Here is a 16,629-nt window from a genome sequence, read left to right as displayed (position 1 = left end):
GTTTTGTACTTTTACGCATTACTACTGTCTGTCATTATTGTGTGATGATGTGTGTTAAGTGTAATGCTGATTCTCCCTGTGATGTACCGTGCTGTGGAAAAGAATTTCCCTCCGGGGGACAAACTAAACTAACTAACTACATAAACATTACTACATTACATACATTCAAGGTTCCCACTTATTTTAGGAAACCATTTTCAAAGACTTTTCCAAGACAATCTCCAGGACTTGCTTTGATATACATGATCGCTGTTGCTCACGGAAGATGATATTATTATTAAGTATTAACCATCACTGGAAGCCTCAACAGTCTTGACTGTATAACTTTTAGATGGTTGCTGAACATATCGCCCAAACTTCAAGCATTGATGTGCAATTTCTGCAGCTAAAGTTATGGATAAAAATATACAATGTCAGCTAAAATTATGAATAAAAATATACAATGTCAGCTAAAAATTATGGATAAAAATCCAATGTTATAATCTCATTTTAGAATTTTCCACGACCTCAAAATTATTTCCAGGATATTTGATCAAGTTCATCATTTTTCAGGCATTTTCCATGACTGGAAAACTAGCCTATAAATTTCCAGGTTTGTCAGATTTTCAAGCATGCGTGCATTACATACTCATACAGATACACGCAGGCTCGATGCACATTTTCTTTTTCTTTGACCCCACCCTCCTTTTTTCCCCCCAATTGTATCTGGCCAATTACCCCACTCTTCTGAGCCATCCTGGTCGTTGCTCCACCCCCTCTGCCAATCCAGGGAGGGCTGTAGACTACCACATGCCTCCTCCGATACATGTCGCCAGCCGCTTCTTTTCACCTGACATTGAGGAGTTTCACCAGGGGGACGTAGCACGTGGGAGGATTACGCTACTCCCCCCAGTCTCCCCCCACCGAACAGGTGCCCCGACCGACCAGAGGAGGCGATAGTGCAGCGACCAGGACACATACCCACATCCAGCTTCCCACCGCAGACACGGCCAATGGTGTCTGTAGGGACGCCCAACCAAGCCGGCGGTAACACGGGGATTCGAACTGGCGATCCCCGTGTTGTAGGCAATGGAATAAACCACTATGCTACCCGGACGCCACACATTCTTTTCTAGTTGGACCTTATGACTGACTTTCTCCCAGGGCACTGAAGGATACTCTAATTAAATCAGAAGCACCGAGTCTATATTCAACTCAACCTAGTCTGCTTATGTCAGTTCCACAATGTCAAAACGAGTGGCATATAAATGCATCTTTCTCCAGCCGTTTATGGTTGTGGTGTACCTGTGCTGGTCTGCTTGTCTGCTGTGCTGCTAGTGAGGCCTGGGTCATCCAGTTCCTCCTCATCGTTCAGTATCAGCTTGACTCGCTTCACGCTGTTGATGCTGCTGCTGCACTCTGACATCAACTTGACCTGGATGCCGGAAACACAAGAGAACATGACTCTCTCTTACCCGCCATCATGAAATACATGAACTCTCTGTACCTTCATAGTAGTGAACCTTTAAATGAGCACAATCTTGCTTTAAATGATCACAATCCTGATGGGGAGATGCAACCAGCATGTAACATAGTATGTAACGTAGCATACTTTTTTTTTGTCCCCCCCCCTTTTCTCCCAATTGTACCCGGCCAATTAGCCCACTCTTTCAAGCTGTCCCGGTCACTGCTCCCCCTCCTCTGCCGATCCGGGGAGGGCTGCAGACTACCGCATGCCTCCTCCCATACATGTGGAGTCGCCAGTCGCTTCTTTTCACCCGACAGTGAGGAGTTTCGCCAGGGGGACGTAGCACATGGGAGGATCACGCTATTCCCACCAGTTCCCCCTCCCCCCCGAACAGGTGCCCCGACCGACCAGAAGAGGCGCTAGTCCAGCGACCAGGACACATACCTACATGCGGCTTCCCACCTGCAGACACGGCCAATTGTGTCTGTAGGGACACCTGGCCAAGCCGGAGGTAACACAGAGTTTCGAAACAGCGATCCCTGTGTTGATAGGCAACGGAATAGACTGCTACACTACCCGGATGCCCTAGTAGCATACCTTTAATGTGAAACACTTAACTAACACAACATATGTTTTAAAATGCTCAGTGTGCTTGTGGGAATCTCAGAAAGCTCATTAAATGAGCCCACATGAGAAATAAGGCGTTATAGCTCGTGTATGACGTTAATGTTACATCATAGAATTACAGCCTCGAGATCCGGTATGTAATCCAGTTATGACTTAAATCATGTGTGCATTTCTATCTTAGAATGTCTGTGTGTGAATGTATTTTTATGTCTGTGCATGTGTGTCTCTGTTTTTACAGGTGGCTGTGTGTGTGTGTGTGTGTGTGTGTGTGTGTCTTTGTGTTCCCCTTACATAGCCCTGCTGATGGAAGGGTGTACTGGTGGTTTGTGTTGGAGAGGATCCCAGGCCTTGAATGATGTCTCTGGGAATGTGTTTTCTCTCCAGGGTGCCAGGCTGGTGCCAACTCGGCGGGTCTGTCACTGATTTAACTGAGGGGAAAACAGAAGAGGCATAAAAACGACGGCAAAGTTGTTCCCGCTGAGAGAGTAGAAACATGAAATAGAAACATAGAGGAAGAAAATTGGAGAGCTAGAAAAGGAAGAATCGGCGAGTAAAAGAGCAAGAGACTGAACCAGAAAAATAGACAGAAAGATGAATCAGAGAGACAGAGCGAGAGAGACTGAACCAGCAGGAAAGGGAGAGTAGGTAAGAGAAATGAAGCGAGATGAAGCGAGATAGAAAAATAGATGAAGAAAGGGCAAAATTAGAGGCAATGAGAACACATTAATGGGGTTACCATCACATCCCAACGTTACTTATGCACCCTGTGGTCACTTCCACATCCAGTTGGTGCAACAAACACAAACCATTGGAAACATGCAAAACCTTGAAAACGCCTTGATCATGCCTTGAACATGCAGGCCAAAAACAAAAACAAAAACAACAGAAAAAAGTCAATTGTAATATTCAACAAATGCAACAGAACCCAATGTCCTGTCATGCATGCCTCAGATATGGAAGCATTTGGTCACAGACTGTCTTAGGAAATGAACTCTGTTACTCCGTTTCGAGGTGAACCATGGGCTGTCTCACCTGAGCATGAAACCAGCTGAATACAAGATGATGATAATGGGGACCAATGAGGAGAGAGCCATGCAAATGAGATGACGAGATAAAGGGAAAGAGAGGGTGTGATGAGGGAGGATGTGTAGGAAAAAAGCTGAGAGTCGGGTGCAAGGTTATTATATTTAACAAAAATTAAAATCTAGGTGTGAAAATTTTTTTTAGTTAACTGAAATAAAAAAATAGACTTTAGAAAAAATGAAAACTAACTGAGACAATATTGTGTACTTGGAAAACTATCCATCTATTATCCAAGCCGCTTATCCTGCTCTCAGGGTCACGGGGATGCTGGAGCCTATCCCAGCAGTTGTTGGGCGGCAGGCGGGGAGACACCCTGGACAGGCCGCCAGGCCATCACACACACACACACACACACACACACACCACCCCTAGGGACAATTTAGAACGGCCGATTCACCTGACCTACGTATATGTCTTTGGACTGTGGGAGGAAACTGGAGCCCTCGGAGGAAACCCACACAGACATGGGGAGAACATGCAAACTCCACACAGAGGGCGACCTGGGATGACCCCCAAGGTTGGACAACCCTGTGGTTCGAACCCAGGACCTTCTTGCTGCGAGGCGACTGCACTAACCACTGTGCACTAACCACCGTGCCGCCATTGGAAAACTAACCAAAATAAAATAAAAATGTATAGAAAATGTCTTTATTTTTAGTCTTTTGTCAATTAGGTTAAATTTGTCAACACAAGCATGAGGAGGCACTGGTGCATGTGTTTACTGAGACTGGGATGTCTACATGACTGTGAGTCAACTACCTTCACAATGTGTTGTGTTTGTATTGTAATACCTATTCTGAACTCCTTAAGTCTTGCCCCTGAAAAATAAGCCCCATATTATGTAATTAAAAAAACTAAAACTAATACTGAATCTTATAAAAAATAAACATTTTTAAACAATAAAAACAAAAATAAAATGAGCAAACCCACTCTGGAAACTAATAAATGAAAGTGAATTGAAAACAAAAATTAAAAACGAAATAAAAACAAAAACTAATGAAAAATACGAAACGAGAGTAGCGCTGGTCGGGTGGAGAGGGGAGTGCATCATGCCTGGCTGTCAGCAACACATGCAGTGTGCCTACCAGAGGCTGCTTTCAGTGCCTTGACAGTCGCCTTAACAAAGGACTCTGAGCTGTCTGTGACCCCTACATCTGCAACAAAAGAAGGTGAGTCAGCTGAGGCCTTTAGCTATGCAAATTGGGGGCTCCAATTTAACTTTTTTCCTCAGTGTCCCACAACTGTCCCAAATTCTACTTTGTATTATCCCGGATATAACCAAGTGTCCCAAATTTTAATTCTTGTCGTCGCCCCCCTAATTATGCAGAATACATATAATTTGATCCTTTTTTGTCATTTAATCATCACACCATGGACTCTGGTCCACCATATAAGTTTAAAATACTTATTCTTTTATTAAACATATGAATATTAGTTTTGGGAGTTTCGGGAGTCGGCAGTCGTTTCGAGAGTCGGCAGTATTGGGGCTTGCATCAGGGGGCTGTTTATTCAACCACCTCAGCATTTCTTTCTTCTTCTTCTTTTAACTGTCGTTGATGATGGTCTATCGCTCTGGCTCTATGAATGCTGCATTGGCGCGAGTCAAGCAGCAGCCACTGGCAGAGTGGATGACGTAGAATGCTTTCTATGATTTGCACAAACAGGTGATTGACTGCCCTATCGTGAGGTGCCGCAAGAACGTAAGCCTTCTGTAGTTTCGCCGTTCACACATTTTTATTAAATTATTCAAACGACAAAGTAACGTCTAGATACTCACAATTAACGACTTTGCAAATAACACCTATTTCGAAGTTTAGTTTGACATTTTTTTTCACTGTCCCAGAATTGTCCCAGACAAAATATATTTGTGTCCCAGTAGGATTTTTTATGGTCCCCGGGACATCGGGACATCGTTAATTTTGAGCCCTGCCAGCAAGGCCCAAAGAGTGGTTCAAGTCAGCAGAAGCACGATTTTCTGGAAACACTTAAGAATGGAGCTGATGAAACATCTGCGAGATAAGAATGGATGTAGAGTCCGCAGTGGTGTAGCGGTCTAAGAGAGCATCAGCTTTGTATCGATGCAGTTGCCCATTGGGGACCAGGTGTTCGCACCCCGGTCTCGTCAGATCCGACTATGGCCGGACTCGTTGGCAATAATTGGCAACGCTGTCTTCGGGAGTGGGGCGGAGTCGGCTTGTGTTTGTCACATGAATGCATCTCTGTGTGTGTCGGAAAAAGCAGTGGTTCGGCCTGGAGTTGCCTTGTCACGAAAGTGGCGAGGCGTCTCCTTCGAGACTGCCGACCGGAGAGATGCAGTTGGCGAACGCATGCAGTACGAGGGTGGGTGTTTGAATTAAAATAGGGGTCGATTGGCCACTAAATTGGGATAAAAAGGGGAAGATCAGAAATAAAAAAATTTTAAAAAGAAAAAAAGAATGGATGTAGAGCAAACTTGGTAACTCATCTCAGAGCGCGGAAACATCAAAGTCCAGAGGATGAAAATTAACATTGTAGAATAGATCATGTTTGATCCATCCATCAATTATCCAAGCTGCTTATCCCAATGGGGGTCGCAGGACGCTGGAGTCTATCTCAGCAGTCATTGGGCGGCAGGCGGGGAGACACCCTGGACAGGCCGCCGGTCCATCACAGCGCCGACACATTCACACCTAGGGACAATTTAGTACGGCCAATTCACCTGACCTACATGTCTTTGGAACGTGGGAGGAAACCGGAGCACCTGGACGAAACCCATGCAGACAAGGGGAGAACATGCAAACTCCACACAGAGGATGACCTGGGATGACCCCCAAGGTCGAACAACCCTGGGGCTTGAATCCAGAACCTTCTTGCTGTGAGGCAATCGTGCTAACCACTGTGCCACCAATCATCATAGTTCATATTTATTATCAATACTCGATTGATATTGATAATTTCCAAAGGCCTTCACTAAGTAGCCAGCTTGGATAGTCTCAGGTGCGCAGACTCTCTTATAGATTGCTAGACTGTGTACTGTAGTGTACTACTTTGAGACTAGCAGCTAGAGTAGCAGTCCATTTTTTTATTCAGACTGTGTCTGCATGCTGTCATTTTCAATTTAAAGATGAATTTCTGGTATTTCCTGTCCTATGTGTTGTTTAAGTGTAGCTTCAAACCAAGTCAAATCCCTTGAATGCCAAAACTTGCTTGGCTAACAATAAAAACTCAATATTTAATTTCAATATATAGTCACTTAAAACAAAATAATTATTTCAACAGAGAATGGAACTGCCAAACTTGCTAGATATTGTGTTCCAGAAAGCATTAATTTTTATCTTTTTTTAAAAAAATGTTCCCCCTTTTCTCCCACATTGTACTTGGCCAATTACCCTACTCTTCAAAGCCATCCTGGTCACTGCTCCACCCCCTCTGTCGATCCCGGGAGAGCTGCAGACTACCACATGCCTCCTCCAATACATGTGGAGTCGCCAGCCCTTTTCACCTGACAGTGAGGAGTTTCGCCAGGTGGACGTAGCGCTTGGGAGGATCACGCTATTCCCCTCAGTTCCCCCTCCCCCCTGAACAGGCGCCCTGACCAACCAGAGGAGGCGCTAGTGCAGCGAACAGGACACACACCCACGTCCAGCTTCCCACTCGCAGACACGGCCAATTGTGTCTGTAGGGACGCCCGACCAAGCCAGAGGTAACACGGGGATTCGAATCGGCAATCCCCGTGTTGGTAGGCAACAGAATAGACTGCCACGCTACTCATCTTTTCTAAAAAAACACCCTGGAAGGCAGATCATGACCAAGCAGAGGCAGATTAGGGTCGAGCCTTACCCGACAGAGCGCTGAAGAAGGTGGCATCCTCATCATCCTCGTGTGATGAAGACCCTCCCACGTCGACTGTGTGGTCCCACTCCAGAGGGATGGAGTCCACGCTAACTGGGGTCTCCCGGCCGGATCGCTCCTGGGGGGGAGCCAGGAGGTGACACATGGCCTGCCGTCCCATCATGCCACCACCCACCTTTCCATCCACCTCCTCTTCCTTCTCAGTCTGACTCCAAGAGGTCTGGCTGGTCAGGTCCGGTGAGCCATCCAAGTCTGTGTCCCGGTCTGACGTCTCTCTCTCCTCTTCCAGAACCTTAGCGAGAATAGGAAATAGGTCAACAATTATTTCCATGTCAATTATAATATGTGAATATTCATGATTGTATGTCTATGTAAAAGTTGTTTTTTGCCTGACTGATTAAGGAAATTTAAAGGGTAACACCAGTGTGATTTTGTTTTTTCTTATTGTTGAAAATGCTATGAAAACATGAAATTGCCTCATGCATTCCCCATACTTGCATGTCTTCCATCTAGCCACTGCTAAACTTAGCTCCCATCCAAGAAGCCATAGGTGGCCATTGTTTTCAAAATTCATTAAATATAGTTTACATAGACATACGTAGCTTCAGCCTTAAACAGCATAACCCATAATGGTGAAAAACTTGTGTTCCACTCTTTCCAAAGGTGACTTCAAAAGGCAGCAATCTGTCTCATTTAACAAGGGCTATTAGTATGATTTCAATGCTGAACATCTGTATTTATTTCCCATGCGGTAAGCAGATGGAAGCCAGCTGCTGACGAGATAGCAGTGGCTTTGCCTTGAAAGTCAGAACAATCACATGCATGGTATTCCCAAATATGTACAGGGATGTCTTCACACTCAAGTCTGCCAGATACAAAATAACTTTCTATAGATTGCAAAATAAGTCTTTTTTACTTTATAATGTTGTTTAAAGAAAAACTGAAAAAAAAAAACACTGATCACAATGATGCGTGATGGTGACCAGAGCAAACAGCATGACTCTGTGATCCATTTCTAATAGTTTTTGAATATAGTGTGATCGTATGGCTCCCTGGATGGGAGCTGTGAGGTACCAGTTAGATGGACAAAACTATTGATTATGGGACACATGCATTGGGAAATTTATTCTTTTCATGGCATCTTTAAGCCTGAATTTCTACACTATCGATTATATCTCTTGAGACGTATTCTTCCACAGTCTCCCATTCACTAAATCAATAATGCTGTAAATAGTTATTTGACAGGCATGAAATGACAGGAAAGTCTTGGTTGAGGGATTCTAGGAGGTCTAGGACTACAGTACTGTGAGGATACGGGCACTTTCTAGTGATGCCAAGCACTACTGACCGGGCGTCTGTTCACAAGGCGGTGGTGGAAGCGAGCAACCCTTCCAAACACCTCCTGGCAGTAGGAGTGGAGCTCCTCCAGCTCATCCTCAATTAGCACAGCGTCCAGAGGAGCACTCTTTTGGATAAGGTTCTCCCCAAACACAATTAGTGCGTCGATCTTGTTGGTGTTTAGGGTGATCTCCTGCTTGAAACCCTGCGGGGGAGAGAGCAACACAGGTGAATTAAATTGTTTTAAAGGGTGATGCTATACATGGTATCAAGTTGGTTTCAGCTCAGTACATTCTTTTGAAAAAATGCCAATTTGGGGATTATAGAGTGAGATGGAAGATCAGGCTGCATCTCGGGGACAACTGATGTCTAGCTACACCTCTTAACCTGACAATTTGCTCCTTTCTTTTTTTTTTTTGAGTTTCTGCCTGCTGATGTCAGACTACCTCAAAATCTTCAGCAGAAAATCACCAATTGAGGTGCACCTGGCAGAGCAGCAGGGATGAAGATTTCAAACAACAAGAAGGCAGTACAACTGTTTTTTTCCCAATGAAAGAGGTTTATCGACATTATCTTAGTAAATTTTGTATTTATGTCTAGTTTTGATAGGTTTCTAAAGGCAGAAGGCATGTTGGAAAACTTCAAAAAACATGATTTAGGGGTTTATCATACTTTAAGGATTTAGTTTTAAGCTGGCAGCCTTATCCTCAATGACTAAGAATGAAAGGTTCAGGGCTTTTTTTTCTAGAGGGATTTGTCAGGTGAACTGGCTAAGATGAATGATGAATAGCAAACAGGTCTCTTAACAAATACTAGGTCATTCTCCTACTCATGCTTCAGTTTGGTCTTTGATAACAAGCCCCGAAGAAGTCTCATATGTACATTCCACACAAAAGTGAGGGAACTTCAAAGAAAAAAAAACTCGCTAATATGCTAAGTTAAATTAGGGTAATCTATATTTAGCTCATAAAAATCGCAACAGACGATATAAATAATGCTAATAAATCTCAAGGCGTATATGTTCATAAGGATGTAACCCTCCCAACCCCAGCAAACCCCCAGCTTGGTTGCTTTGAGAAAACGTGCTCTTAAGACAGCTTTCCTCATTAAATAAAGATTGAAAAAAATACCCAGACTTCTCAAACATACCTACCATGCAGACATCAAAAACAGAGTTTGATGGTCCTTGAGTGCCGATCAAAGAAGGTTGAATCAGTTCATCTGGATACAGGTGTATCCAGATGAACTGATTCAACCTTCTTTGATTTTTTTACCTGGATTATTGAGTATGCATCAAGACACCTGGAGTGCAGACTTACATTCAGCTGCCTCATCTTGTCCTCAATATCACTCTCTGAGAAGTGCTCCACATTGGTAAGCTGAAGGTCCATCTCCGTCAACCACACCAGGATGCCCTCCCGCGTGCCCTCGAAGTCCTCTCTCTGGGAGGTAAAGTGCTACAGGGCATAGGGTTTAAGTCTCATTAATAAAAATGTGCTTTAACTTGAATTATTGATTCTTCGTCGCCCTAAAAAAAACAAAAAAAAAAACATCATGCAAAAACAAATGAACTTGATATTGGTAGCATTTATACCTTGGGTAAGGATAGAGAATAAGCTGCTTTTTTTTTTTTTTAGAATTACAGCTGTTAAATCCACTACAGTTGTTGTTTGGTGGTCGCCACCTGGACACTGCTTGGCATCTCCCTCATCACATTTTCTTTTTCGATATCTTATGAATCCCTATAATTTTGTTATCCTGTTTTAATGTTATATTCTTCTCTCACTAAGACGTGTGACATTTTTTTTTAATGGTGACGCTGGTCGAATGGCTCGGGTCCTGGGCTGTTCCGGTGGCGTCTGGACACTGCTTGGCATCCTCCTCATCATATTCTTCATATATTTTATAATTCCATTATAATTGTGATATCCTCGTTCATTGTTGTATTCTGTAAAATGTGTAAACACAACATCCATTGCACGTTGTCCGTCCTGGCAGAGACATCCCTCCTCTGTTGCTCTCCCTGAGGTTTCTTCCTATTTTTTCCCCCTGTTAAAAGCTTTTTTAGGGAGTTATTACTTATTGTTCCTTATCCAATTTCCTCTCGGGGATGAATAAAGTATTTCTGATTCTAGTTACCTGATGCAAGGCTCTAAGGACAGGAAGTTGTGTTGCTGTAAAGCCCCCTGGGGTAAATTTGTAATTTGAGATATTGGGCTAAACAAATAAAATTGACTTGACGTGACTTAAGGTTTGTATGAACAGGATGAGAAAGGTTATTCTAGATGTTTTAACCTTAAAAAAAAATCCAAATCACATATTGAAAAAGTAGTTGCATCTCGGCATTTAGAAGGTAGTCTTGTATGTAAGTGTGTGCATAAACCTTACTAATCATATCTTGAAATATTCTAAGTTTTTCAAACTTATTTAAGTAAAATATATGTATAATTTAGCACCATATTAAGACTGCTGATATGGCTAAGTTGTCATCGCAATAAATTAAAATTACTTTGCTTTGGCAGTCTCAGTATTTTAACACAAATTCTACGTCTCACTGTAATCTATCCCGAGTAAAGCCATGTCAAGGTGTACTTCCACACATTCTCAAAGCTCTGTTGACCCAACTCTAGGTCAGAGTGCTTTGGCTTAGATCCAGTCAAAAGAGCTCTTTGATCACACACTACCTTATATAAGGCAACATATACCCCCCCCCCCAATCCAGTCAACGCTACAAGCCACAATGCAAACAGCTGCAACGTGACCGTCCATGCCTTGTCACCGTCTGAGAAGTGACCTAAATACTGACGGCTTAGGGCTGGGAGCCGGACTGGGAGCACGGCACCACTCACCCAAAGTTTGATTTTTTATCTTCGTCCATTATCCAACTGCGCCTTTTGTTCATCTTCAGAGCAATAAAAAGATGCAAAACACCAGCTATTAAAAGAACAATCATTTAATGTGGTGTTAAAACCCACAACTTCCTAAAATATTGAAATACATAGTTGCTATTTGATGACCTCTGATTTCCGTTTCATGGCGTCACAACACTTAAAAAAAGACAACAACTTTGGTTTACAGTAGCAGTCTACCGATGCCCCGTATATTTAACAGCTACACTGATGAATGACAATAACTAATGTACTCCTTCATTGCCTAATTCAATTCAGGACTGCAGTCTATTCAAGCAGTTATTGGGAGAAAGGCAGGAAGGACGTTGGACAGGTTCACATTCCAACAGAAGCATGAATAAAAACAATAACAATGGTAATTATAGGAGAAACTGAGGTAAACAAAGACATATGGATGCATGCTGGCTGTGGACCAAAGTGAGAGTGATGGGCAGCGGGCATGAGCGTGCATGTGCAAATGGGAAACAGCAGCAATTGTCTTTTTCACTCCTTTGCTAAATCTCTCCCTAATCTTTGCAGTCGCTCTACTCCGCACCCAAACAAGTAAAATGCCTTTAAAATATTATGAGAACAAACACAAGCCAACGTTTCTCAACTTTTTGTTTAGCGGGGCCAAAAAAAAAAAAGAAGTACAAACTATTCAGTCAACTGAGAAAATCAAAAGGTCGAGCCATACTTTAATAACGTGACAGGACATGCTGGCGACAAGACAATTTCATACAAATTCAGTACATTGGGAGCACCTGCTCTCTACATTAAGCACACTGAGGGGGAACTCAGGGGGAAAATTATCCCTCCAAAGAATGGGGCGAACTCGTATTTCAGAAGCCGGAGTTAAATTGCTCTCATAGCATAGTTCTGGTTGCCATATTGGTATCCTCTCGAACTGCAGGAACGAACTATCTGTATCAATACTTTAATGTTATTCACATAATAAAAAATACATAAGGTTGAACCTTTTATTAATCACCTCTATGAATGAACAGTTGGTCCCTGATGTGTGTGTGTGTGTGTGTGTGTCACCATCTTCTCCGCCCCACTGCAAACTGTTTGCTGTAATTTCATTGATTGTCTTCTATAAGTACTGATTGGCATCTTAATTTTGACCTTTTGAATTTCTATACTGTTTGCCCAATCAATAAATCAATGTGACTTCTGTCCCCACCTCACCTTGAGTCTGCGGAGAATGGCGGCCACCCTCTTCTGCAGGCTGTCCCAGCGCTGATTCCCCTCGTGGACCATGACCTTGAGCTTGCTGGCAGCGTCTGTTCGGTTCTCCCGGGCCAGACGTCGGTACTGTTTGTTGACCAGTTCCAACTGAGTTAGACGCTCGTGGACCTGTCTCTGGAAGGCCTGGAATAAAAAAGTTATGACCCACATCGGCCCGATTAAAACATTTTTAAACAGCAATGTAGAAATTGTTCTGGTTGGGAATGCGCTACAAACCAGTGACTAGACATCCTATTCTGACTTCAACTAGGGATGTGCAAAACACTGCAAATGGAATATTTTGCAAAATTATTTGTTTACTTGAAAAAGACCTGCTAGGATTCAGCTAGAAAACATAAAGCATAGTGGCCTGCCCCTAAAGTTTTTTTTTCTCCACAGAGATCATCCAAGTTTCATTTACTCCATCTTTTCAACAAAAAGTTCCATTGAGATTTAAAAATAATAATCCTAAACAGTTAACCCCCCCCCCCTTTTTGTTTGTTTCTCTCCAATTGTATCCGACCAATTACCCCACTCTTCCGAGCTGTCCTGGTTGTTGCTCCACCCCCTCTGCCGATCCAGGGAGGGCTGCAGACTACCACATGTCACCAGCCGCTTCTTTTCACCTAACTGTGAGGAGCTTCGCCATGGGGACATAGTGCATGGGAGGATCACGCTATTCTCCCTAGTTCCCCCTTCCCCCTGAACAGGGGAGGTGCTAGTGCAGCGACCAGGACATATACCCACATCTGGCTTCCCACCCGCAGACATGGCTAATTGTGTCTGTAGGGACGCCCGAGCAAGCCGGCAGTAACACGGGGATTGGATCGGGCGAACCCCGTGTTGGTAGGCAACGGAATAGACCGCCACGCTACCCGGACACCGCCACGCTACTCGGATGCCCCCACTGTTAATGTTTTTTAACGAGACCAGGTCATGAGAAACATTTGGGTTGTAGACAAGCGTACTACAGTGCATGGAAAAAAGACAAAACAAATAAATCAGGGAACGATTTAAAAAAAGTCAAACTATAGTGGCATTTTAGTTTATGCTATTCACTCCACATGAGAGATAAGTGAAAGTGAAATAAGCTATATGCAGGGATAGTTTGCTGAGCAACATTCCTACAGTGACACATTCACACAAGGCAGCTGCAGTTAAAGCACAATATTTCTACCACTGGCTGCTAAATGCAGATTAAGTACCTTTCATGGCCAGTCCGAGGCTATCAGCAAACACCCTTCTGGTCATGAACCAACTTCCCTACCAGTCAGGCTGCCGCCACTCCCATTACAACCATTTGACACACAGTATTTAGGTCACTGGTCTTCCACAGGATGAAGCATCTCGGTTAAGCAGCACTATCAACACTGAGATCCAGCTAACCGTGGAGGTAAAGCAGACATTCAGCGGAGTCCAGATTAGCAGGAACTAATCTCAGTTAGTAATCCAGGCCGACTCATGAGGGCCAAAGGTTCCCTACGTCTTCCACCACCACAGAAACCCTGACACTCAGCTGACAATGGTTTGACCTGGATCAAATAGTATTTGCAAATACATTTTATATTTTGTTTCAGCCTATGTAGAGGACATAGACGGGTTTGTCATGGTGGTTTTCGCAAAAAAGAAGGGAGTTGGTGTGACTGGTTGTAGACAGTCACAAGAGCTTATTACATGTATGTAGTAAACATTTCTGCGATTGTCTCCCTCAGTTATATTGCGACATTTCCGGATGCTATAAACTTCGTCCACTAGGCACTTTCTAGCATGTAAAATCAGACGGCAAGAATTACCTACAAATATTACTGTTTGATTCGAATGGCTCTTCTCCAATGCAGGTCAATAGATTGTGAGAAGCTTAACCTGGAATGACTTCCAGGTCATCTTTTTGTAGTGGTGGTGGTGGGGGGGGTGCTTGCCTAGGAAACTGTCTATGTCGTGTTCTTGCATGGTTCAGATCCAGCTCATGTCAAACATCTCTTCATGATTATTTCAAGAGTCAATTTCTATATTTCACGCACATGGAAAGATATGCAGTAATTTCATTTTCTCTTACATCTCTGAGACATATATGCACTATATTGCGGGAAGTGTGTGTGTGTGGGGGGGGCTGGAGCGCCCCCTAGTGGTGAGTGCCCCCCCTAGTAGTGCAGTAGTGGCAGGTGGCTGTGTAACATTTTAAACCTAACAATATGCCTAACTTTTCCTAACGTACAATTGCAAAAAAAAAATAAAACATACCTTTATTTTAAACAGTGGGCCAGGGCTGAGTGGAATTTACACTTTTAACAATAAAGTGAGTAAACACTCAATTCCAAATCTGCTACACACCTTACAAACAAAACAATGACGTCATACTGTAGTGACCAGGGGATGCGGTCGCTCTGACTTTCGGTGGTTCTGCGCTGGAGGAGTGCAATGGCTGATGGGACTGTAAATATTAGATTTAAAATTGTGTTTTAATGATGTCATGTTCATGTTGTGGTTATTCTTGTGTTGTTGTTTTGAGGGTTCGACTCAGACTAAGTAGGAGACCGTTTACTGACTAACTAACTGTAGGACCGTCACTGAGACTGATGTCGGCACTTGTGACATCACTTGTGACTCATTACTTTGTTGTCAGTTCTGGTCCGTTCTGGCTGGTGTGAATAAAAGGGCACTCCCGGGGTCGTGCGGTGTATGAGGCACAGGAGCCGCAATTAAAAATAGATCTCTGGGGGCGCCCGGGTAGCGTAGCGGTCTATTCTGTTGCCTACCAACGCGGGGTTTTCCGGTTCGAATCCCCATGTTACCTCCGGCTTGGTCGGGCGTCCCTGCAAATACAATCGGCTGTGTCTGCGGGTGGGAAGCCAGATGTAGGTATGTGTCCTGATCGCTGCACTAGCACCTCCTCTGATCGGTCGGGGCACCTGTTCGTGGGGGGTGGGGGAACTGGGAGGAATAGCGTGATCCTCCCACGTGCTACATCCCCCTGGCGAAACTCCTCACTGTCGGGTGAAAAGAAGCGGCTGGCGACTCCACATGAATGGGAGGAGGCATGTGGTAGTCTGCAGCCCTTCCCGGATCCGCAGAGGGGGTGGAGCAGCAACTGGGACAGTTCGGAAGAGTGGCGTAATTGGCCAAGAACACGTCGGAGAAAAAGGTTGAACATTTTTTCAGAAAAGAAAAAGAAAAAAAGAACAAGAGATCTTGGCCTCTCGACACATTCTTCCATGCCGGCTCGCCACAATACTTGTCGTTTTAGTTGGCAGCCCCCCTACTTAAAACGTCTTCCTGTGTGCCTGCATATGCATATCTGCATTTCAGGTGAGAGGTCAATAGTTAGTAAGTTAGTTAGTAAGAGCTGCGGATGCCATACAGGTTTTAACATCCCCCTGAAATACGCTCTGATTGAAATTGACAAATTGGCAAGGATTGATGGACATGTTCATTTTCAGAAAGGTTTCTTTACAAAGACAAGGCCACCCTGCTAACTTTTTTCCTCCCAATTTCCTGTGCTAAAGACTGAAAAATTACCTACTTTCCCTCGCAGCAGCACTTTCCCTTGGCTGTATCATTTGTATTTTTTGGCCATACAGCCACGTAGAATGATGAAAAGGCACCAATAACATCGATATCTGGTTACTCCCAGCGATGGTTTTTGCTTTTAAATAGACTCTTTCTCATTCTTGTACAACATCTACTGAAGCATAATGACTTGGACGATGTCGTTTTGTCTGTGGGTCTTGATGTAGTAGTTTTGCGAGAGTAAAAAAGAAAAGTCTTGACATCAGTGCTGAACCCTCCTTCCAAGGACATTTAATTTGGGGGTTTAAATTTGCTGAGTCCGAAGGCTTTCTGGGACTTCCTTACAGAGGATCCAAATTTGACGAATTGTTTTTAAATCTCTCCCTAAAGAAAATGTTTTACAAACAGGCATTTTTTCTAATGAGCTTTGTTTTTTCACTGCATGTTCCTGATTTATTTTTCCAAAGCTCTCCAGGATATTTCATATACTAGTCTGGCATTTCCTTTTGCTTACGTCATTAGCGTTTCTTTAGTAGTACCACACTGCTTGTTAAGCACTTGGGAACTCTTCTCTTTAAAGTACACATTATTTAAAGTACATATTATTCATGAAGTTAAACTTAAAGCACACATTATCCATGATGCTAAACTGGGGTTAAGCCAGAGTCAACGCTACAC

General features: G+C 43.6%; 1 protein-coding gene across 1 annotated transcript in view; it reads right to left on the bottom strand.

The window, feature by feature from the left end:
* The window catches only part of syne2b (spectrin repeat containing, nuclear envelope 2b), a 268,255-nt gene that overhangs the window by 14,149 nt on the left and 237,477 nt on the right, over positions 1-16,629 (bottom strand). The window contains exons 122-128 of the mRNA XM_056295430.1: positions 12,406-12,588; positions 9,646-9,783; positions 8,337-8,531; positions 6,977-7,280; positions 4,243-4,311; positions 2,366-2,502; positions 1,299-1,414 (exon numbers count right to left, since the gene is read on the bottom strand). Of these exons, the coding sequence (XP_056151405.1) occupies positions 1,299-1,414; positions 2,366-2,502; positions 4,243-4,311; positions 6,977-7,280; positions 8,337-8,531; positions 9,646-9,783; positions 12,406-12,588 (1,142 nt within the window). The remainder of the gene's footprint in view (positions 1-1,298; positions 1,415-2,365; positions 2,503-4,242; positions 4,312-6,976; positions 7,281-8,336; positions 8,532-9,645; positions 9,784-12,405; positions 12,589-16,629) is intronic.

Source organism: Lampris incognitus, chromosome 16 (assembly GCF_029633865.1).
Source record: "Lampris incognitus isolate fLamInc1 chromosome 16, fLamInc1.hap2, whole genome shotgun sequence".
NCBI classification, from domain to species: Eukaryota; Metazoa; Chordata; class Actinopteri; order Lampriformes; family Lampridae; genus Lampris; species Lampris incognitus.
This window is presented reverse-complemented; position numbering and strand designations above follow the sequence as displayed.